The sequence below is a fragment of the Octodon degus genome, unplaced genomic scaffold, assembly GCF_000260255.1.
Source record: "Octodon degus isolate 3935 unplaced genomic scaffold, OctDeg1.0 scaffold00387, whole genome shotgun sequence".
NCBI classification, from domain to species: domain Eukaryota; kingdom Metazoa; phylum Chordata; class Mammalia; order Rodentia; family Octodontidae; genus Octodon; species Octodon degus.
The window spans coordinates 101,335-124,308 of record NW_004524963.1 but is presented as its reverse complement, the minus strand read 5'-3'; the positions used below and the strand labels follow the sequence as shown (position 1 = coordinate 124,308).

General features: G+C 58.0%; 2 protein-coding genes across 8 annotated transcripts in view; both read right to left on the bottom strand.

Annotated features, from left to right (window-relative positions):
* Positions 1 to 6,515, bottom strand: part of Leng8 (leukocyte receptor cluster member 8) — a 13,085-nt gene extending 6,570 nt beyond the window's left edge. For all 3 annotated transcript variants that reach the window (XM_023708542.1, XM_004648322.2, XM_023708543.1), the window contains exons 1-5: positions 6,368 to 6,515; positions 4,637 to 4,729; positions 1,396 to 1,567; positions 997 to 1,092; positions 203 to 313 (exon numbers count right to left, since the gene is read on the bottom strand). In XM_023708542.1, the coding sequence (XP_023564310.1) occupies positions 203 to 313; positions 997 to 1,092; positions 1,396 to 1,567; positions 4,637 to 4,674 (417 nt within the window). In that variant the 5' untranslated portion in view covers positions 4,675 to 4,729; positions 6,368 to 6,515. The remainder of the gene's footprint in view (positions 1 to 202; positions 314 to 996; positions 1,093 to 1,395; positions 1,568 to 4,636; positions 4,730 to 6,367) is intronic.
* Positions 1 to 22,974, bottom strand: part of Ttyh1 (tweety family member 1) — a 25,843-nt gene extending 2,869 nt beyond the window's left edge. The window contains exons 1-14 of one of the 5 annotated variants that reach the window (XM_004648321.2): positions 22,768 to 22,974; positions 20,008 to 20,186; positions 18,118 to 18,229; positions 17,202 to 17,422; positions 15,395 to 15,490; positions 14,325 to 14,397; positions 13,952 to 14,027; positions 13,314 to 13,369; positions 13,073 to 13,165; positions 12,794 to 12,886; positions 8,916 to 9,058; positions 8,740 to 8,785; positions 8,544 to 8,624; positions 7,446 to 8,410 (exon numbers count right to left, since the gene is read on the bottom strand). In XM_004648321.2, the coding sequence (XP_004648378.1) occupies positions 8,586 to 8,624; positions 8,740 to 8,785; positions 8,916 to 9,058; positions 12,794 to 12,886; positions 13,073 to 13,165; positions 13,314 to 13,369; positions 13,952 to 14,027; positions 14,325 to 14,397; positions 15,395 to 15,490; positions 17,202 to 17,422; positions 18,118 to 18,229; positions 20,008 to 20,186; positions 22,768 to 22,893 (1,353 nt within the window). In that variant the 5' untranslated portion in view covers positions 22,894 to 22,974 and the 3' untranslated portion in view covers positions 7,446 to 8,410; positions 8,544 to 8,585. The other 4 variants (XM_023708545.1, XR_002819567.1, XM_004648320.2 and 1 more) reach the window with 4 other exon arrangements.

Genomic DNA, 22,974 nt, shown 5'->3' with positions numbered 1-22,974 from the left:
TGCAAAGTGCCCAAAGCATAGGCCCACCCTACTTCCAAAAAATATGCTTTGCCCTCCTGATTTTGAGGCCAAAAGCTGCTTCGAACGAAGAAAAAAAAGGGGTACAACAGCAGCTAATAATGTGGGCAACTCCCCCCTACTGCTCCCCAAACCGAAGTCCCTTGCTCGAGCCTGAGCAGGAGCAGGCCGGGCACAGCATTACCTGGTTCAGAGTCCCTTGGTGCTGGGGTGCTGAGGGCTGCTGGGGGGCGGCTGACCCATAGGAGCCAGCCACCCCATACTGGGAGGGGGAGCCATAGCTCTGGTACATACTCTGCCAAAGTCACAGGGCGTGGGTTAGTAGCAGGCCAGGTTTGTCCTGTTCTGCCTGCTCAGAACCGTGCACAACCTGACTACAGATGCCTGCTCCTTTGCTTTCCACTGTCCAAGGATACCAAGTCCTCAAACACCTCTGCCAACCACTACCCCACTACACTAGCTCTTGGAAAGCTCTAGTCAACATTCAACACTCAGCGTGTGCTAATTACAAGGCCCACAGAAATAAAGTAAAATGAAAACTGGATTGTAGCAGAACTCATGCTGAAGATAAATGCACAGCAGCAGGCACACACATGCACACGTGCACACATACTTGCACACACATATCCTGGGAAAGTACCATGAGAGAAAGCATGGCAAAAAAAGGAGCAGAACGGGCATTGCCTCCTGGAAGGTCACAGCCGCGAGGCCTTGAAAGTACTATCTAAGCGGAGAACCCACGGTGGGCACACGGGGAGGGGACAGAGGCAGCAAAGGAAAGCAAAAGTGGTCATGCATGCGCCGGTGTCACGCTCTCGGGGAAGCCATGAGCCAGACCCAGGGAGGGTGGGCATGGGGACTGTTCTCAGGGGCTGTGCACTAGCTGAAGGCTTCTCAGCAGCGTGGCTGCCATCTCCATTCCAGCCTCCTCGGCACACCCTGACCGTGGGGCTCCCAGGCCCTCCCACTGGCACTCACCATGGGGTAGTAGTAGCTATAGGGGTAGGCGTAGTTGTACTGCTGGTACCACTGGTAGTACTGCTGTTGCTGCAGAGCTTCAGCCTGAGACACATACTGCAGAAACAGAGGTGCTGGCTGTCAGCATCAGGGCCCAGAAGAAAGGCAGCTCCACTGGGCTAAGTGCTGAGGGAGGGACTGACCTGACCACCAGACTCAGGCACCTAAGGGACAAGGGACACAGCCTCCTGCTTCAGGACCAACTCATGTGCTGGCAGTCTCAAAGAAGAGAACACCACCCGCAAGCAGACTTACGCATCAAAGAGACTCTTTTTAACTGTACTCCTCAGAGCACCCTAGCCCAGTGGGAAGAACCAAGCAACTCCGCCCAGGCCCTCCCGGCTCTTGTGGTCTCCTCACTTGTGCACTGGCCACAGGCCCACTGCTGCTGGCCTTCGAGCTGCCAGCAGCTCCTGCTTTGCTGATGCTGGCCAGGGCCTGGCGGGCCTTCTCCCACTCGGGGTTCTCATGCATGGGGGTCTCCATGCCATTTTCTCTGCCAGTCCCGGCCACCATGCTGTACTGAGAGGACCTGCGGAGATGACAGCAAGTCAGTCTGTGGAAACACGGCAAGAGACAAGACACCAGACTTCAAACCTCAGATTTGAGCTCCCCACTTCCATGAATCTAAGACTTCTAGTTACACTATGCTTAGAAAAGCTCGAGGGTGCCTGTTTACAGAACCGATCCTGGGGCCTGACACACCACAGGTGTTAATAAAGCAAAGGAGGCCAATGTCTCCAGAACTTAACATAGGGTCTAGCATCTACTGGATCCCACAGGGGTTTTCGTTGTTGCTGTTTTTGGTCCTTTTGAGACAGGGTCTCACTACGCAATTCAGGCTGGCCTGGAGCTTACTTTGTAGCCCAGGCTGGTGTCTTCCTCCTGTCTCAGCCTCCAGAGTGCTGGGTTACAGAGGTGTGCACCATCATGCCAGGCAAAATTGATTCTTAAAACATTGCAGCCTGGGCTAGGGAGATAGCTCAGTAGAATAAGTGCCTGCCTGGCAAGCGCGGGGTCCTGAGTTCAATCCCCGGCACTGGGGAAACAAAAACACTGCAGCCTGGTTGAGTGGGGTGGCACATGCCTGTAATCAGGCCAGGCTGGGCTACACAGTGAGTTCAAGGCCAGCATAAATTACATACTAAAACTGTTACGGTTTGGCTACTTGTCCCCCCAAAGCCTCATGCACATCCTTTTGTGCGAAAAGCAGTTTAAGGTATCTCTAAGAGTTGCAAAAGTCCTAACAGTTTCAGCACTGCTGAAAAGTCCAAGTCCCTCCAAGACCTCAGGCAAACTCTTAGCTGTGAGCCTCATACAAATAAAAGGTTAAACACTTCCAATATTCAGTGGCACAAGATAAACATTACCATTCCAAAAGGTACACACAGGAGGCTGGTGAGATGGCTCAGTGGTCTAAAGCACCTACTTAGAACAAGCTCAGCAAAGCACAAGGACCACGGTTCGATCCCCAGCACCACATGCCAGCCAGCCCCGCCCCCTGGTGGGCTGAGCCGGCCACACACACACACACACACATAAATAAAATTAAAAAAAAAAAAAAAAAAGGTACACATAGCAGGACACCAAGCACTGGGACCAACATCCAGAAGGGTGAACATTAAGTCCTGTTGTTCCATGTGGACCATCGGAAGCAATCTGTGGCAAATTGTGAGCTCCTTCTGTACCCCCACAGCACTCTTGGTGATAGCTCCCATGGCTTCTCTCTTAGATCAACTTTGCTCCCTCCTTGCAGTTCCTTTAGATAATCCATGTTCCTAGCTTTTCTAAACTTCTGGGGTTTCCACCACACATTAAGCTTCTCACTCTCTGCTTCACACACTGCCCTCTTGGGCACACTGCCTGGCCTCCCAGGCCTTCTGAAATCTAGGTGGAAGCCTTCTTAACCTCAGATCTCTTGCATTCTGCAAGCACCTGAAACCAGTGCCACATCAATGATGCCAAGGTCTGCTGCCAGCTGGAGTAGCAGCCAGGTTTTCTTCTCTCTTGTCTATAGGGGTTGAGTGCCTGGATCTCTGATCACACTGAACCTGATTCCGAGTAACAAATTCTCTATGCCAGCACCATTCTGGAACCTGGTGTGGCTGCCGCTGCCATTCTGAAACACAGCACTCTTGCGGCTTTTTCCTCTAGGCAAAGGCCCTCACCCTTGCAATTCTGAGGCTGCAAAAGGCAGACCTGCTGCTTCCTATGACGCCCTCAGGCCACAGGCCAGGGAGATAACTTATGGAAATTTCCGTTCTCTAATTTCTTCCCAGAAATGGAGATTCTCTCAGCTCTATCTTTGCAATCCATAGCTTTGTTGGCGCTTCCTTTCTGGCTAAACTCACAACATTTTAAATCATCCTGCTGGACTCCTTGCTCTTGAGTCTCAATATAAATCTGACTAAAAGCCCCCAATAATAGCCATGCCACTGCTTCAACATTCGACGGCCTTGAAATCTCCTGTCGTATTAACCAGTCCACCATGCATCTATCTCAGGCAAAGCCTCTGAACATGCATAAATTGCAGACAAACTTTTCTGCCAAGCCATAACACAAACTGTCTGGAGTCCAACAATCAATGCAATCCTTCTTCCCAGCAAAAACTTCCCCAGCCTGGTCTTTACAGGTAGGATTTCTATCAGCTTTCTGGTCTTCTGAACTCTAAACCAGAGTCTCGCATACAGAACAGCTAAAGCTGTTCCAGCACTTCTTTTGTAGGCGACATCTCTGAACCCTTCCTATCTCTTTTCATAAGCCATTCCCAAAAGCTTGCAATTCACATGGTCAGGCTTAATTACACCAACAACTCCACTTCTCTGGTACAAAACTATGTTTTAGCTGTTTTTCTCCCATTGCTGGGACAAATACCCAACAGTCAGAATTAAGGACAGAAAGGTTTATTTAGTTCACAGTTTGTGGAGGTTTTAGTCCATACTCGGCTGGCTCCAAGGCAGTTTGACACAAGGCAGTGGGCATCAGTTCATTCATGTTGGCAGAAAACGGCAAAACAGCAAGGGCAAAAGGGAAGAGCAGCAGCAACACTGGCTACAGGGAGCAAGTCGCTCTCCTTTATGTTGCATTCAGGCTCTCTGCCCCAGGCTGGGTGTAGCACTCACACCCACAATCCCAGCACTGGATCGGAAATTAATCACAAACTCTAGAAGTTACCTCATGATTCATGATTGTATGAGGCTTTGGGGGGACAACTAGACACAAACCATAACAGATACCCTGTCTTAAAAAGGAAAACAAAACAAAAGCATCAGTGAATTGTCTGCTACTGTATGGATTCAAAGAATTACCAGAAGAGAAATGACTTGAGTAATGAATGCTAAAAAAATCCTTCCTACTTATAACTACTTGAAAGACTCATACTTCCCTTAGGTGAAGGCCACACTATAAAACACGAAAGCTCAGAGATGAAACTTGTCCCTGTTCTCACTACAAACACGCCCTCCCCTCTCTGGGCCACTGCAGATTACTGTACCTCTTCCCCTGGGCTGTGTGAGGCCCACCCCAAAGTATAGCACTGGGTCCCCAGATCTTACATTTCTTTTCCCACCCACCAGCCACTGTCCCTCCAGCCTCTACTAACCAATCCGTGCTACGCTGATCACCCACATTGGCCGCCATCTGGACCTTGGGGTGCAGGGACTGGATCTCAGGAGCCAGAGTGGTTTTTCACTGTCTGTGTGGAAAAGAATGCATTAGGGAGACCTGAGAGGAGCACAAGACAGGGAATGGGGAAAAGTAGGTGTATTCATGAGAAATGAAACCAAAAGGGACATTTGAGGCATTAGGACTTTTGTTTGAGATCAGAGCCAGTGGGGTAAAGACCTGAAGAAAATTCTGGGTGTGGAACAAAGGGCTAGAGTTTGAATAGATAGCACTGACCTTCCCACAGTGGTACAGATGGAAAATCAAGGACTTGAAAACCAAGAAGTTTAAAGGGGCTTTTCAAAGAAAAAAGCCTGGAATCCACAAGAGAAAAAGAAGAGTCAGAAGTAAAGGAAAGAAGGGCCGGGGAGACAGCTCAGTGGAATAAGTGCTTGCCTGGCAAGCACAAGGTCCTGAATTCAGTATCCGGTACCACCAAAAAAAAAGGAAGAGACCTAAAAATAACTCCAACCCTTGGGTGGCCTATCACTACTGTAATCCCAGCATTCAAGAGGCTGAGGCAGGAAGATCACTTTGAGTTTGAGGCCAGCCTGAACTACACAGCAAGACCTTCCCTCAAAAAAATTATAGAAATAACTCCAGACAGCAGTGATTTTGAGAGAAAGTAGAAAGATGCTGCACAGTGGGAAAGGTCTCCAAAAACTCTTTTAAGGCTGAGAAACGTGGGAAGAAGAAAGCATTTTGTGGGAGGAGCTGGGAGAATATTGCCAAATGCAGGTAAATTTGACTGAGGGATTTCTAGAAGTTCCTCTGAGAAGAGGCATAAGTTCAATTGCTTAAGAGGGAACTTCCATTTGAAGAAAGCATGGAGAGATTAATTTCAAAACAGTAGCCTGAAGGCAGAAGAGAACTGTTCCGAAGGTTCCCAGGAAGGTAGTCCTAGGAGAGTGGAGATACTCTTGGTTAAGATAAAGGTTTGAGGACACCTACGGAGGCCCACAATACCTTTACAAAATCATTACGGGCAGGACAAGAGTACAGGAAGAAAAAGATCCTCTCGAGGACTTGGGCTCAAGGGCCTCAACGCCTGGAGGGATTAAATGAGAAGCAGGAATAAATCCCACTGCAGAACCCGGAAACCTCCGGAGGGTGATGACACAGAACTGAAATCTTAACTGGAGAGAGCTCTAAATAAAACGACCTTAAAGAGGGCACAGAACTTGAGTGGAGAAGAAAAAGAAGTCTTGAGTGGGGGGACCTAGGGGGAGGCCCAAAGGCAGGAAGCAGACGGGAATAAGATCAGCGAAGGGCGACCGCGACAGGAACCAGAGAAGTCAACGAGCGGGTCAGCACCTAACCACCCGCAGGCCCGGGGAAGGCGAAGGAGGACGCCGCGCCTGGGCGCCGTCGCCGGGGCGACAGGGCGGCCCGCCAAACCGCAAGTCACTAGGGGCAGGGGTAGGCCGGCTCTGTGTGTCACAGAGTTCCGAGGGGCAGAAGAAAGCCACAGCGCACGCGCGCTAACCGAGCGCGCGCCTTGGAGCCGGGCGCGCGCCCACCTCGGTGCGCAGGCGCAATGACCACACGGCCGCCACACCCAGGCGACGCCCGCACGGCGTCTGTTGGAACGACCGCCGAGTGTGCCTCAGGCTCGAGGCCACGGGGCCGGATGCAGAGGCCGTCCCCGCCCGCCAATCCCCACACAAACCAGGTCTATACGCTTTCAAGACTTGTCAGCAGCGACCCAAGGCGATAGCAACACGGTCACGAAAACGCTCAGCTACCCGGCAGGCTCCTGTCTTCTTTGGCTTCTACGTCTTGACCGCGACGTCCTGACGTCATACGGAGGTTTCTACCCGCCCCCTCCCCGAGCAACCAATGGGCACTGTCTGTTGGGTTTGAGCCCGCCTTTCCGCCCACTCAATCATACGGGTGGTTTTTTTTTTATAAAAGCCGGAAGTAGGGGTAGGGACGGTGGCCCCGAAGGGTCAAACAGGCCGAGTTTCCGGTTCCACCGCCCTTTGGGGAAACCTTGTTTTGATCCAGTGCTAGGCAGCCATTATTATCCCTGAATGTGAGCCGGAGCGTTGAGAACTGTGGGACAACTCACAGCGTCGTGACGTGTAAGGCCAGGGAAGAGAATAATGCGCTCAAAGGGCGTGAGGCGAAGAGTCTGCTTGGAAGGGGAGCTTTCTAGTAAATAAACCTAGGACTGCGCAGCTGGAGCGGGCAGTGGCGCGTTGCTGCGGGGCCGCGTGGGATGCCGGCGCGGAGCGAGGCCGCGGGCGTGCACCGCGCCGCGCCTGGGCCCTGCAAGCTCGCCGCGGCTGCAGCGCGTTGCCCAGGGCGGGGGCTGGGGCCGGGCGTCCGACTAGGTGGAAGAACAGTGTGCACTAATTACCTACCGTCGGGAGACCTTTTTCTCGTGTTGTTAGTGTAAGCACTGATGGTTTCCAAACAGCTTAGGCGTTTTGCTTTGAGATCCATCGCGAAAATTGCAAAGCTAATAGGGAGTTAAGCGTGTACCCTGCGGCTAATCCAGTGTCATCTCTATTCCTGTGGTTTGTCAAAACTGAGAAAGCGACAGTGGCATATTACTCTCAGCTGAGCGCTAGGCGTTATTTAGATTTCAGTACATATTTTGGACTTCTCTTGCTGCGCTGGGACTGTAGGCACGCGCCACGGCGCCCACTCGCAGTCACCCGGCTTTCTCAGGGCTCTGGGGGGCGGGGCGGGGCTGGCACGGCGTGTGGTGCCAGGGATCAAACCCTGGTCCCCGCGTCTGCCTGAGCAGGCGCTGTAATCTCCTGAGCTGTCGGGCCTGCCCGGCACCCTCTTTAATTTCACATAATTCAGGAGTGGAAAAAAGTAATTGCTGATTGTTTCACAGTATGTTTCCTAATTCTTAGACTTTGTCCATTTAGAAACAGACCCTGGCATTTTGCACTTCAGATGTTCGTCTTAGTTGCTTATTTTTAGCTTATGGCCATATTTGTAGAAAGGAGTGTATGTCTTTACCGTATGTGCTGAACACACATACTATTCACCAGACTGTAAGTTTGCCTTTGACCTGTTTTATTCAATTCCATGACTCGTCCAGTTGTCATTTCCTTTTTGCGGTGCCTTGCGTGACGTGTTCCTCTCCTGCAGAAGCCTCGCGAGATGGAGAGCGAGTGGATTGAGCGCTGCTTTAAACAGCTCCGCAAGCTCTCGAGGGGGCTCTGCGTGCGGAGCCGTTTCTAGTTTTCCTGGCCTTTCTGAATCAGAGCTGCTGCTGAGCATGAGCCAGGCAGCATGGCCTCACAGCCCCCGGAAGGGAGGCTTCCCGCCTCCGCAGGTTGGGCGGGAGCAGGACCCAGGCAGGGGAAAAATCAGAACTCAGTGGCTCGGAAAATAAAGACTTCCCTTTTATTTCGTATCAACCCTTTTCCAAGTTAGTGTCACAAGTTCAGATCTGGGGCTGGAACCCACCGGAATGGGGCAGGGGCAGAGAAACATGTCCCTGCCCCAGCTCAGTTCCACCAGGGATGAGACTGGCAGTGAGGGGCTTGGGGCTGGCTCTGTGCCCCTCCCCTGCCAGCCTTGGTCTCTGTTCGGCCCCTGCAGCAGCCTCCAGGGCTAAGGAAGATGGAGGGCGTTGGGGCCAGGGCACAAGGCAGTCCTGTGTGGGGTGTCCACGGCCAGGAGTGTTAGTGGTCAGAGCCCAGTCAGGCCAGGTTAGTGGGGTCTCCTCTGGCAGCCAGGAAAGGAACTGCAGAGAGAGGCAGAGACAGCGTGCTGATGGCCAGCGGGCCACCCGGTGACACCCACCCAGAGGAAGCGCCTTAGGGTGCTGGAGGGGCCGGCCAAGGCCCGGAAAGAGCCAGGTGCCTCCTGGAGCTCACCGAGGAGGGGAGGCAGGCTCCAGGCTGGCAAGGAGGAGGGGCTCAGATAGACGACTGCCACTGCACAAAGCGCTTTGATTCCTGCCGGAGAGAGTGGGGACAGGAGACCGAGTGGAACCCACCTCGTGCAGTGAACCTCCAGGCCTCAGACCTGGGAGTCCAGACCCGGCCTCCTCCCTCGGACCCAGGTCCACACCTGAGGGTTGAAAGGGTCATCGTCCTCCGTGTCATCGTAGTCGTCACTGGCATGTGATGGGAGCGGCAGAGAAGCAGGATGGGGACCCATCAGGAGGCCACACCCTCCCCAGCAGTGGCCCTGGGACATGCTGCCTGTCCCCTCCCCCGGGACCCTGCCCTCTCTCCCCTGCTGACCTGGGCGCGAAGAGGGCCCAGGCGCGGGGCAGGCTGCAGAGGGCGGCGGCCAGGGCCCCAGCAGACAGCAGCGAGAAGAGCAGCAGGAAGAGCAGGCCCTCCAGAGCGTCCTCGCACAGGCCACGTAGTGCTGCGCTATAGTCCTGGGGGGAGCATGTGGGTGCTCGCACACAGGCGCCCCGCGCCGCCCTGCCTGCCGCCGTGCCCTGCCTGCTCCCCATCAAAGGGCGGCTGCCGGGCTGGGGAGGGAGGCGTTCCCTACACGGCTGGAGCCAGGGTGCCTGGGAATGCGTGCAGCGTGAGCACCCCGCCACCTCTGCTAGCTAGAGGCCCACGGCGGCCTGCCTCTGCTGCTGTGCCGCCAGCGTGTCTGCTGCGCGCATGGCCAGGGCCCGGCTGGGTCCAGATCACCTGCCTGGCGCCAAGCAGGGGTGACAGCTGGAGACCCCTCACATAGCTCGTCCAGCAGTGCTGGCTGTCGTGCCCACAGGACTCAGCAGGACAACAGTGACCCTGAGCCAGGAGCAGGCCCCAGCGCGTTCTGCAGGACTGGACTGAGCGCCGGCCTGCTCCGCACCACGCTCCCAGGGCCAGGGCCCTTCCACAAGGACCCAGAAGGTCATTCTCAATAACAGCAGGGAGACGGGAGATCACAACACAGTGCTGAAGTCAGGGACGGAGCCAACGGGGACAGGGCAGATGGCCCACTGGGGTCAGCCTCAGGCCATGAGGCTGCCGTGCAGTGTGGTGAGGCGATGGTCTGAGGTCAGCAGGTAGCCGGAGCTTAATCTCTGCAGGGGGAACCACTGGAGGCTTTTAGGTGGAGGAGACCTTGATCGGATTGTGTGCTGAAAGCTCTGCCAGCTGTTGGCTGGGGGTGGACAGATGGGACAAAGGGGGACAGGAAAGAACCGTGCGTGGGGAGGCGGGGTGAGGTGCTCTGCTCAGGGCAGCAGGCACAGCTGCAGCCCCCTTGGTTCCTCCCGAGCCCTGCCAGGCAGAGACTGAGCTGCTCGTGCTGCTGCTGCTGCTGCTGCTGCTGCTGTGGCTGGGAAAGAAGCAGAAGCCTGGAGAGGGCAGGCCACACAGCCTGGGAGGAGCCAAGCCCCTCAGCTCCTTCCTCCTCTCTGGCTGGCTCTGCCACACCCCTCAGGGAGGGCCTCTGTGCTCCCTCCCCTCCTACCTCATGCCACCCACAACTGGCTGCCTCTGAAGCCCATCTAGACTCCAACCACTGTTCTCGCAGCCTCACTGCTGCCCTATGTGGGGAACCTGAGGTCCCATGGGGAAGCCAAGGCCCAGTGTCACGTGGTGCATTGCTGGCTGAGACTGGCTCCTCCACCCCTCTCCTTTCTCAGAGGCTGCAGCCCAGGCTGGACCCACAGATCGTGCTTGTGGAGTAGAGCCTTCCTCAGCCTCCAGCCTGGTGTTCTGAGCGCAGACCCTGTGCCCCGTAGTACAGGCGGTGCCACCAAATTGAAATTGAGGGGGCTGGGGAGAGCTCAGTAGAATAAAGGTCCTAAGTTCAATCCCCAGTTCTGCCGATAAATAAATAAACTGAGTTTCAGGGAGTGATCTGGCATAATCACCACTCCACAAAGGCATCGCAGTACAGGCAGGCTCCCTATTTGCTCGACCTGGTGTCCAGTTCTGGTGTCCAGTCCCTGAGCAGGCCGAGGTGGGCGAGTGGTGGAGGTGTATATCCTCCTGGGCAGAGGGCCACGGCTGAGCTGAGCAGGGCCTTTAGTGTGGGTTGGGGGAGACACTCCCAAAGCAGAAGGGGCAGGCTGTGCAGCGGGCACACGGGAGGTCAGCAGCACTCTGAGGGGTCCCTGTCTCCTGGGACGTGTGACCTTGAGCACACGTCACCCCCCCACACACACACACACAGGTCTGCAGCGTGGGGTAAGACAGTTCTTGTGTTCTGAGGAGGAGGTAGCACCTGTGAGACACCACAGAGTCGGTGCGTGGGGCGCCCTGTGTGTGCGCAGGCTGTCATGTCAGGACAGGAGCTGGGAGCAATCAGGTCAAGGTTTTAGAATGGGTCTGTTACAGTTTAGATCTAGATTGTCTCCACAAAGCCCCCTGGCTTCCACCCTGGAAGGCCAGGCAGTGCGCCCCGAGAGGGCAGGGCATGAAGCCACGACTGCAGTGGAGCCCAGGAAGCTCGAGAAGCCAGGAAAGTGGATCATCTATGGAAAGCTGCAGAGCCTGCCTAGCAGGCTGGCCGTGAGGGCTGCAACAGGCAACACCGTGGGGCAACGCTGCCCGGGCCTTACGGAGCACACACTTTTTTTTTTTGGGGGGGGGGTCCTTTTGAGGCAGGGTCTCACTACGCAGCTCAAAGCTAGCCTGAGCTGACTTTGTAGCTCAGGCTGGTCTTTAACTCACAACGATCCTCCTGCCTCAGCCTCCTGAGTGCTGGGATTACAGATGTGTGCTACCACACCCAGCTCTAGAGCTCACAGTTTGTCATGAATTGCTCTGGGTCCTGGACACAGCTACAGGGACTAATGTTTGCCCTGCTGGGTTTCAGTCTTGGTTTGATCCCATTCTTTTTTTTATGTATATAGTCCAGGGTCTACAGGGTCTCACTACACAGATCGGACTTGTAGTGATCCTCCTGTTTTCAGCCTCCCAAGCGCTTTGATTACAGGTGCACCTCCGCTCCCAGTCTCAGTCACTGTCTCAGGGCGCCCCAGGGATGGGGCCAGCACTGCATGCCTGGAATCAAGCCCTAATCCCATTCTTTTCTATCTTCCTATTCCTCCCTCTTGGACTGGGGGCGTTTACCACTTGCCATTGTATATTGGCAACGTTTAATTCTCTTTCTTCATTGTTACAGAGTTCACCTCTAAGAGTTTGTCTTGAGTCTCAAGAGACTTTGGACCTTTCAGCAAAGCTGGAACTGTTAAGACTTTGGTGACTCCTAGCAATGTACTAAATGTGTTTTGCATAAAGGCACGCACATGGGGCAGCGGTGGAATGTTACAGTTTAGATCTAGATTTCTAGATTGCTGTCCTCCAAGTCTGTGTGATCCAAGGCGGGGCTGCAGGAGCGGGGTTGAGTCAGTGTGCTGTTGGGAGGTGGAGCGCAGTCAGAAGAGGGGTGGGGGGTGACAGGGAAGGGTGGCCCCTCGCCCTGGCTCTGCCCTCTCAGCTTCCTGGCCACCACAGTGACCAGCTTTCCTCCACCCAGGCCTTCCGCCATGCTGGTTCTGCATGGAAGGCTGCCAACCAGGGCCTAAAGCTTAATCACTGAAACAAAATAAATGCCTCTTCCTTTAAGTTGCATCGGGTATTGCATGTCAGTGGTGGGGTGATGGGGAAAGTGACTTAGACAAAGTCGCGCTGTTTTATGAGGGTGAGTCTCTCTCCAGCCTTCACAGGGTCCCCTGAAGGATGTGTCCATCCTCACCTTTCAGGCAGAGCAACTGAGACTCGGATGCAGGCGTGAATGAGTCTCGCGACTGCAGCAAAGCATACTGGGAATGAGCTCCCCGGGCTTCTGCCCATCCTGCTCCATGACCTACCTGGAGGGGTACTTGGGTGTAACTGGCTTTGAAAACAATGAAGCTGAGGCACAGAGGGGCTGGGGACCTGCCCTGGACTGGAACCCAGGCTCACCCCAGAGCTCAACAAGCTGTGGGCCTCGAGGAAGAGGGTGAAGAGAAAGGACGGGGAACGAGGGGGAGGGAGTGCAATGGTAGTGACGGATGAAAGGATAGGTGGTAGGAGGCTAACAGGGAGCGAACAGCAAGGTACACGGATACGCCGACACCGACGCGGGCAACGGGAGATGCTCGACAAGAAGAGGGTCCCTCTGCGAGTTGAGGCAAGTCTCCCCTCAGGAGGAAGTCCCGGGGAAGGGCACAGACCTTGTGCAGGCCACGGCAGTGCAGCAAGGCCACCAGCTGGTGGAAGTTTCCCTCTGTCACATTCAGTGTCTCCTCCAAGGACAGCAGAGGCTTCTGTGGTGGGAGGGGAGGTAGTGACCCCACCCACTCTGGAGGCGGGCCTGCCCCATCCACAACTCGGGCCCGCCCCACGGGCCCCTCCCTCCACTGGGTCCAGGGCCAACTGGCCCGCCTATCCCTTACGTGTGGGTTCCATCTGACCCTGCGGGTCCACCTGCCCCTGTGGTCCAGTCCACTGACCTGCGCAGACGGGAACTGGGGGACAGCCTCTCGCTCTAGGCCCTGCAGCTGGGAGTGGATGTTGGCCAGCGCTCGCTGGGACAGTGTCAGCCTCTGTGAGAAGGAGGGAGGACCCATGGCCAATGCTCTGGCCTTCTCCCCACGGTGGGGCCCCCGACGCTGGACCCAGCCCTGCTCTCCTCCCATGGGGGCGCCCCTTTGTAGTCCCCTCGGTGCCGTTTCCCTTGCCCACAGCCCTCACCTGCTGGAAGGGGTTGGAGATGGCATGGCTGCACAGGAAATAATAGTTCAGGATGTCTGAAGCGGAGGGGGAAGGGGCGCTGTGAGCCGGGCTCCCAGGACCTGCCCTGGGGAGGTGGGGGGCAGGGCCCAGGGACATCCCCAGCCTGGCTCTTGGTGCTTCCCAGAGCCTCGCGCATGTGCTCTCCACCACCTCCGGCGGCCTCTGCCTGCTGACGGACCCCTCTCCCTCCCTCTTCCCAGAATTTTTTTTTTTTTTTTTTAATTTAGTACGGGGTCTACAGGGTCTCACTACACAGACAGGACTTGTAGTGATTCTCCTGTTTTCAGCCTCCCAAGAGCTAGGATTACAGGCGTACACCACCAAGTGCAGTCTCAATCCACAGTGTCTGCATGCCCTGGGGGTGGGGCAGGCAGAGCACCCCGGGGATCCAACTGGGCCTCTGCAGTCTGCCTAAGCAGGCACTTTAGCCTGTTGAGCTACCTGGCCAGCCCTTCCTCCTGGCATTTTTATCTAGCCTATTTTCCAGCAAGCCAGGGGAGGCACTGAGCACTCCAGGAGACTGGTACACAGCCCTCACCCACCCAGGAGGACAGGGCCCTGGGAAGCCTGGGGACAGTGGGGACGAAGGCAGTCACCTGAGCTGAGCCCTGTCTCCTCCTGGGTCAGGTTCAAGATGTAAGTGTCTGGATTGGAGCAGAAGTCGCTGAGGCCCTGAGCGAGAAAGCAGGCCGGATGCCACGGCCGCATCCCCAACACCCTTTCCTGGTTCCCAGCCCTCCTCCCTTAGACCTGGGGTGCAGGCTCAGCCTCCCTCCTCAGACTCAGAGGTTTAGGCCCAGCCCCTCCTTGCTTAGAGCCCAGATGTCCGGGCCTCCTGCCTCTGCCCTCACAGGACACAGGAAACCCTCCCCAACTTAGAAGCCGTGACTGCGTCCCCGTCCTCCTTTCAGCCTCAGGTGCTGGCCCACACCCTGCCTAGGGCTCAGGCGTCAGGGCCCCAGAACTCACCACGGCTGTGGCTGCCTCCAGGCCCATGGACCCCCAGCTGAGGACAAGCACCAGAAGACTCATGGCTGTCATCCTGGAGGGCGGCACGGGCTTAGCCAAGGGCCCAGGCCACCCACATTCCCCTTGGCTTGTGACTTCTCATCCTGCCACAGAGCACCCCTACCCCACGAGCCCTGGGGTCCAGAGAATCCAAGTACAGCAGAGAGTGAGGCAGGGTGTGTAGACCCACAGTTGCAGGCTGGGGCGGGGGCGGGGGCCCAGTGCTGCCTCTGGTTGCAGTTCTGCGGGTTCCAGGACCTCCCAAGCCTGCTCCCCAGTGCACCAGCTGCCCCTCAGCCCTGTGTGCTACTCTGACGTGCGGGATCAGTTCCAGGGCTGAATCTGGCCTGGCTTCTCCCTACAGTTGGTGGGGCTGGAGGTGAGTGTGGTGATGGGGGTCACAGGCCAGAAGGATGCTGAGATGCACATAAAAGGCCCTCCTGCCAGGACGAGGAGGCTAGCGGGCTCTCCCCACGCCAGGCTGGCTGGTGTGAACCCCAGCTGCAGCACCTTCTAGTTGAATAGCCAAACAAGTACCTCAACCTCTCTGACCTTCTGTGGCCTCCGTTACCCAAGGGCAGAAGCACCTGCTTCAGAGGCCAGGCCACAGGGTTCCATGAGTGCCCGAAAGAGTGGCAGGCGGAATATAGAGCAAGGTGTTACGGCAAATGAGCACCTGTGTCCCTACACAACCGGGCGGCCTTTGCTGCAGGCTTTTCCACTCCTGGGTGACAGCCTAATGGTGTCCCCGTCATGGGGAGCCAGGGTGCCTGGCCTCCAGCGGGCACAGGTGCCAGTGGTCAGCCTTGTCCTTACTGGGAGCTTGGCCAGTGGGTTCCCATGGTTCTTCCAGGTCGCGTGGGGCCATCCCAGGATGCCTCGGGCCTCCTTTCTGTGCACCCAGCAAGGGACTAAGGGAGCTGCGCAGCTAGGCTCCTACCACCAGGGGCGCTAGGTCCCACACGCACAGAGGAAGCCTGGCCTGGGGCCCTCCCCAAGGAACAAGCCAGGGGCAGGCAGTCGGCACTCACACGACCACCAGCCACTTGCTCTGCTTCGCCAGGCCCAGGAGGGTGAAGAGGCAGACAAGGAGCTCCAGGAGCAGCAGGAGGACGTACGCCAGCCACCTGGGAAGGAGGGCCGGGCAGCGAAGCTTGGAGCAGGTCCGCGCGCCCCACGTGCAGCCCAGCCCACCTCGGCAAAGAACACCAACACCCTCAGGGTCACCTGGAGCCCAGCACAGCCTGGCAACCGCTTTGAGATGGCACCCAGGAGGCAGGACACCCGGGGACTGAGCCCTGACTGGGCCACAAGCTCTGTAAGGGTGGGCGTCTGACTCGGCCTCTTGGAGCCTGGATTCCCCACCCAGCCCTGCAGAGCAGAGCTGGTTTAGCAGGCACCAGGACCTCAGTAAGCAACCCTGGGGCTCGTCTTTGGAAGCAGCCCAGCCCTCCACTTAGCTAGCTCTATAGCTAGCCCAGGGCTTTAACCTCCTTGCCTCAGTTTCCCCACCTGTAATGCAAGGTGCACAAGACTGCTAACTTTCAAAGGTTGAGGCCCGATGAATGAGTTAATGCACATAAGTCTCAGCAGAGTGACGCCGTGGACCGACTTACTCTACGGAGGGAGCTTTAAATGGTGCTCAATAATTAATTAGACCTAAGAGACTAATCCTCCGTGACTGCCAGGCAGGAGCCACAGGCAGCCACAGCACAGGGCCGGGCACACAGGAAGCTCCTACTAAGTGGCGCCCTTCTCGAGGGTCCCCATTTAGCGGTGGCTGCTCTCCCCTCATCCCTGCTGCCTGGGGCTGTCCCAGACATGTCCTGGGGACTCCGACTATGAGGACTCTCAGGGGTGGGGCAGCCTGCACCAAGCAACAGTTCCAGGGGGGTTTCTTCTGTATCCCAGACCCCAAGCCAGGCGAATGAAAAATAATTCCTAGTGGACCAAGCAATGAAGACTGCACCTTGCTGGCTTTGGGACAGGGAGGCCACTGCAGAGGGCTGCACACACAGCTGTGTCCTCTCCTTCAGTGCCACCCTCTGGGTGTGGCTCTCTTGGACCACCTGACACAAACACAAACTGCCAGCTGTCCCCACCCAGGTCCCTCTCTGTTTAATTTTCTCCAAAACTCTCACTACCCACCACCCTAACAATGACACGTTTTCCCTTCTTGCATTTGTTTCTATTGGTGCCCCAGCCTGCGGGGAGAGAAGGGCCTGGTGGGGCAGGACTTTCTGTCAGGTGCTCTTGCCCCACCCCAGGCCGGGTACATCCACATTAGGGACACCCTTCAGCACTCACCAAGAGCCATCTACCTCCCCAGCACTCACAGACTCTAATACACCCTCCCCAATGCAGGGTGCATCACTACCACGAGGCTCACTTCACAGGAGGGAAACTGACGCCCGGGGCTGGGAGGCACGCAGCTTGCTGAGGTCACATCTCTCTCCAGAGTCTAAGTGAGTACTTGCTGGGTGGAGTGAGTGGCTGACTTGCCATGTTAGTTCAGAGTGATTGAATGCAGTAGTTTGCTGAGTGGGACCCAGAATGAATAAGGGGATAAAAGGGCAGGGCTGTAACCGGAAGTGTGAGCCGAGGGGGGAATGTGTGCAGGTGACATGGGCCCGGAGCCACCGGACCCACCGAGATGCAGCAGGCTTCAGCAGCCCATCACACTGACCTCGGGCACAGCAGTCCTCTGGAGCAGTACCCCTGGCCTCCACTCACCTGACACCAGTTATGTCAGCCCCAACTGTCCCCAGACTTTGCCCAGTGCCCTCTATGAGCCCAGTTTGAGAACTGCTGCACAGCAGGTGGGAGATGCCAGCTCACCTGTACTCCTCCACAAAGGACACCTCTTCAGCCACCTGCAGGGGACTTAGGGGCACTCCCTGCCAAAAAGCCAACCCCTGCAGCTGCTGGGCCACGGCCTCCGCCTGCCTTCGAGCCCCGCGGGCAGCAGCCACCAGCTCTGTGCGCTCGGCCAGCACCTCCTCCAGGGTGGTCAGCTCCACGCGCACGGCCTGGCCCAGCCCCTCCACCGTCTCCAGCACCTGGAGAGGGAAACCTCTCAGTCTGGGGAAGGCGTCCCTGGGACAGGTTTGGGGGTGAAGCATGCTGAGTGGTAGTAGGTGTCTGAGAACCTGAGCACTGCGGAGGGTCCCCAGGGACTCTGAGGTCCTGCCATGGGGTCCTGTGGCTCCATCAGGTCTTGGGGCGAAGATCCCGGCCCCACACAGGGACTAGGTTTGGGGGCTCAGGTCTGAAGTCTGCACCTGCCTTCCTGTGTACAGGATCTCACACCTGGGTCCCGCGACCCAGCATCTGGGCGTGCAGTGCAACTTGACATGAAACCTGAGTCTGGCTGTGGAGCCGCTTCTCAGCTGCTGCCTGAACCCCTGGGTCTCAGGACAGGGATCCCGAGCTTGAATTTGGGCCAGGGGTCAGGTATGCAGCCCTAGATCTGGCCCAAGCACAGGGCCTGTGGTCCTCACATTTGTCTTTGTTCAGGCTCCAGGTTGAAGTGGAGGCCTGGGACAGGATCTGAGATTGGGTCCAGGTCTGAGCCAGTTTGGGGGCAGGTGCAGGGTTCTGAGGGTGAGATGCAGCCCAAAGGGTGCACTTCTGATTGTGTACTCCTGAGTCTGGGGTCTTCTGAGCTCTAAGTTTGGACCCCATTTCCTGAGTGTAGGCCCCACATGTCCAGTTGAGGGTCAGGGGTCTGGTCAGTAGCTGCTGGGTGCCTCACCAGGTGGTCAATGGTGCTGAGCGTGTGGTTTGCATGTAGCAATGCCGAGCTGAGCTGGGACACCCCATCACTGGTCTCGCTGTTGCCATAGAAACCAATGCCAATGCCAGCGCTGAGAAGAGGAGAACAGAGAGGAGATCTCAGCCGGTTTGGGGGTTCCTGGAGAACACTGGCCTCCATAGGCACCCCTCAGCCTGGCCTCCTCTTCTAGCTCCCTCATCTTCCGCCCATCCTATTGGTCCAGTTCTCTGTGGGAAAAGGGTGTCTCTAGCTAACCCACCCAGCCCAGTCACCAAGGTAACGGAAGGGCCTCACTCCCCCAGCAGAGGAACGTCATTGTGATGCTAATGGTGGGTGGAGTGGCAGAGGGGTAGAGCCCCCAGATTTAACTCGAACCTCCCCAGAGCAGGGAGGCACCCTGGAGAAGTCACCCACCCAGTGGTGACTTGTTCCACACCCTTAGCCCATCGTCCAGCACTCTCCATCCCTGTCCTAGGAGCACTGAGACCCTCAGCACCTGCCCCCAGGGGGATCCTGACCATCTCGGTGCCCTTCACAGCACTGGGACTCCAGCCACCTGCATCTCTTGGAGCTCGAAGCCTCCTGGCCCTCCCAGTAGCCCAAGCATGGGCTGGGAGAGGAGTATGAGAATGTGGGAGGGAGGGCAGGGGTGGGCCAGGAGTGGGCAGCCGCCCCAGCCCAGCCAACACACAGAGCTCCATTGTGGAGTCTGAACGTGGGGGCCCACGCCCCTCCCCCAGCCCATGTGCCGCTGCCAGGGGGCGAGAGCCTGCTGCCCTCAGAGTTCCCAGCCTGGTTACTCGGACCCCACCCCCGTCCTGGGATGGGCGCCCAATGCCCCCAGCCCCATTGTTCAGAACCTGACAAAGCTCCCCTTGTTTCATAGGCTGTGGGGGTTGGGCCGGGTCTCTCGCCCACTGGGCCTTTGTCCATCTCAACACCCACCCCTGCTCTGGAGAGTCAGATGAGGAGGTGCCTTGGATACAGGGCACCCAGCCCTCTAGGAAACCCCAATATACACCCTCTTCTCCCTAAGGCCTGGCAGTGTGGTCCAGCCACAGTCCAGCTGGGGCAACCTGCTCCAGGCCCTGACCCTGGCTGGGCATAAGAGCCTCAGCGGTGTGTGCCACGGGCCTGCAGGTCGGGCCTTCGAGCTCCCAGTCCTCTCATCTGTGGCACTGAGTGTCCTGGCCAAGCAGGAGCAGCCCAGCAGCAGGGCGGGGCTGGGCTTGGAGTGGCCCTCATTCACAGCGAGTTCGAGAAGGCCCTAGGTTTGGGAGTTCTCTGATCCTCAACTCTGCCTCCTGAGCCATGAGACCTTGAGCATTGCCTCCTCTATCTCTCTGAGCCGACTCTGAGGTCCAGCAAGTGAGAGGGAAGTCCCTAAGCAGGCCGGGGTTGAGCACAGAGCTGTGCTGCTGGTTCTGAGCACCTACGCGTGAACACGGGCCTCGGGCATGAAGCTCCCGGCCCAGCCCGTCCAGCAGCGGTGTGGGGGCCGCTGCTGTCACTTACTAAGGATACCTGAGAGGCTGGCACTGCGTGCTCGCCTAGCCTGGGCTTGCCAGCGGCTGGCTCATGCTGGGAAACCCGCTTTAAGCTGCGGACTCTGGGGCCCAGAGGAGTACAGCTACTCAAGGGCTATCAGTGCCATGCTGTTGAGCCCACTCCTTCCCTCGGGAAGGCCATTTCTCCTTAAGGCCTCAGCTCTTCCAGCCCCCAAGTGGGCCCGACTCTCCCTGCAGAGGGCGGGTGGGATTCGCCTTCCTGTGTCTGACCCCACCCCAGGAGGCTGGCGGGGAGAGCGAGAGCAGCAGGGAGTGAGCGTTGGGAGCCTGCCCACGCCGCGCCACCCTGGGGCCCCATTACCAGCCGACGAGGAGGGCGGCAATGCAGCTCCAGGTGACGCAGCCTCCCCCAGGCGAGGGGCTCTTGGCCCCAGGGGGCTCAGGGGGCCGGCAGCAGCAGAAGCGGATGAGGTAGACAGCGATAAAGATGAGGCTCAGGCCCAGGCCCAGGCCCGCCAAGGCCGCCACCAGCATCAGGGCCTGGGAAGGGGAAACACCAAGCCTCAGAGGGTCCCTTGCAGGTACGGGCCCAGCCCACCCTGATGGCATTCAGGTTTGTGGGGAAAGGTAGGGTCACCAGCCCCTCCCAAGGTAGTATCTGGGGCTCCAGGATTTAGGGCTAGGATGCTGCCCAGGCCTTGGGCTCCAGCTCCACACTGTCCCCCTCTGGCTGTGTGTTCCTCCCTCTTGGAGCCTCCCTGCGTCCTCTCTGCAGAGAGGCCATGGAAATGGAGTGTCTCCCAGGGACCTGCCGAGGCTCCACAGAGCTGTCTGGGATCTGAGCGTCACCCAGCCCTGCAAGAGGGAGGCAGAGAGACGGCCTCCTCACCCTCCCGCTGCTGCCCTTCGAAGCTCTCTGTCTCCCCACTGCTGAGCTCACACACCCACTGCAGCATGAGTCTGTCACCCAGGGGCTGGGGAGTGGGGACATGGGATGGTGTGCTCTGTGACAGCTAGCGTGTGTGGTGTGTGTCTGTGTGTGTCCTCAGAGAGTGGGGTGGGAGGGTGAAGAGCAAGCAGAGGGAAGGGAGGAGACATGGGCCCCAAGGCCAGGCCAGAAAGGAGAGGCAGAGCTGGGAGAGAGGGGAGGGAAGAGCCACAGGGAAGGAGAGGGGAAGGAAGGATAGATGTGTACAGAGGACGGGGCGTCAGAGCCAGGCTGGGAGCACAGAGGCCAGGGGCAGATGACAGCCGCTCCCAGGCCTGGGTAGCAGCAGCCCTGGGCTCCTGTGCACCAGAGGCCCAGGGCGGGGCGGGCCTGCCTGGTGGCCTGGGCATCAGCACCCCCTGCTGTGCCCAGCGAGGGGCTCCTTCCCCATCTATTACCCCCATCTTCTGTGTCAGAGTGTGTCAGTGCTGGGTTTCGGAGAGACTATGTTTCCTTGTGGAGCTTTTTGCTATGTGATGGGGAGACCCCGAGTGTGAGTGTGAGTATGAGTGTAAGGCGTGTGTCATGGTGTGGAGGTGGCAGGGGGAGGACTCTGGTGGACACAGCTCTCAGTCTGTGGAGAAGCCAGTGGTGTGCATGTTTGGGAGTCTGAGAAGGAGCACACACGAGTGTGTGTGTGTATGTGTGTGTGTTGTGTCTCTATAGGTGTGTATACAGTGAGTGTCAGAATCAATATTTGTTTTTCTGTGTGAGCGTGTACATGTGTGAGTGTGGGACTGTGTATATGACAGTATGTGTATAGATGAAATGTGTGTGCAGCATGAGTGTTAAGTGTGAGTTAGCATGTGTGTAAGCATGTAGTGTATGCCTGTGGGAGTGCATGTACACTTGAGCATGTACATGTGAGATCATGTGTGTATGCATGTACACGTACTTGTGTATATACATGTATAGCCATGCACAGGTGTATATGTGCACATGTGTGTGCATATGCATACGTGGAAGTATGTGTGGGTGTATGTCCACATGGGAGTGTGTATATGTATGCTGTATGCATACATGTGTGCATACAAGTGTATGCACACGTGTATGTGTGCATGAGCTGAGTGTGCATGCATGTGCACACGAGTATGTGTGTGCATGTGAGTGAATGTGTTGTGTACGTGTTTCCCTGTCGCCCTCACCCTTTGCACGCGGCAGGGTCCCAGTGTTGGGGTTGTGACCTGCGTGCAAGGAGGCGGAGCGCGCCTCGCTGGCCACGGTGCTGAGTGGCTCCGAGAGGAGTGAGCGCGTGAGCGGCCGCGCTGTGTTGTGTAAGCGCCGTGGGTCGGGCGGCGCGCGGGGAGGTCGAGGGGGCGGCGCAGGAGGCGGGGAGCCGCGGCCGTGACCCACATAGCTTGGCTGTTTCGCTGTCTCGCAGAGCCTGCTTGAGCCGCGCCAGGCAAGGGTGCCCAGCACGGACCCCGCCGGCCAGAACCGAACCGCCCGCCCGGCCCAGCCCCCGCCCCGGCCCCGGCCCCCGCCCTCACCCGCCCGCCAGCCTCTTGCTTACTAATCTCAAAGTCAAAGACTTGCGTTAAACTGGGTCAGGGGACAGCGCTCCCCGCTGGAGCTGCGGCTGGGCCCCCTCCCCGGGGACCCTGCTTTCCGAGGTTCCCACCGCGCCACCCAGGACCCGCGCCCCAGCTCCGCGGGCCAACCACTCTTCCGTCCTGGGACGCCGGAGCCCCCTCCTCAGCCGGCCCGAGCCCCTTCCTCATTCCAGTCCTGCGCCCGGTCCGGAACCTGGCGCCCCTTCCTCCTCTCCACCGGCGCCAGGTCCGCTCTCCCGGGCCCACTGTATCTGGGACACTGTCGCCTGCTCCGTCCTGTGGGGGCGGGGTCCTCTCGTGGGACCCCAAGCGGTCCTTCCTGGGTGACCCTGTGGCGACTTCCAGGCAGGTCTCGAGGTCCCTGCGCCCCGCTGGCCTAGCTCCCTCTCTCCCCAGGATTCGGGGTCCCTGCCCCAGTACCCCTTACCCAGGGGAGGGGTCGGACCCCGCGCCATCCCAGGCCGCTCCAGGCGCGGGCGCCCTTCGCCCCTCCCACCCAGACACCCCAACCCGCGCGCCCGCTGGAGACCTGGGACCCGGCCCCTCCGTCTGGGTCCGGCCGCGCGGGCTCGGTTCCCACCTGCTGGTATTCCTGCTCCTGGGGCGCGAAGCCGCTGGGCACCGGACGCAGCTGGAAGTCGGCGCGGGGAAGCTGGTGCAGGAGGTGCACCCAGGCCGAGGGCCGGTAGCCCGGGGGCGCCCCCATGGCCCCGGGAGGGCCGGCGGGCGACGCGGAGCCGCGCAGCCAAGCGGGGCGCGGGCAGAGTGGGGTCTGCGGGCTCCGGGG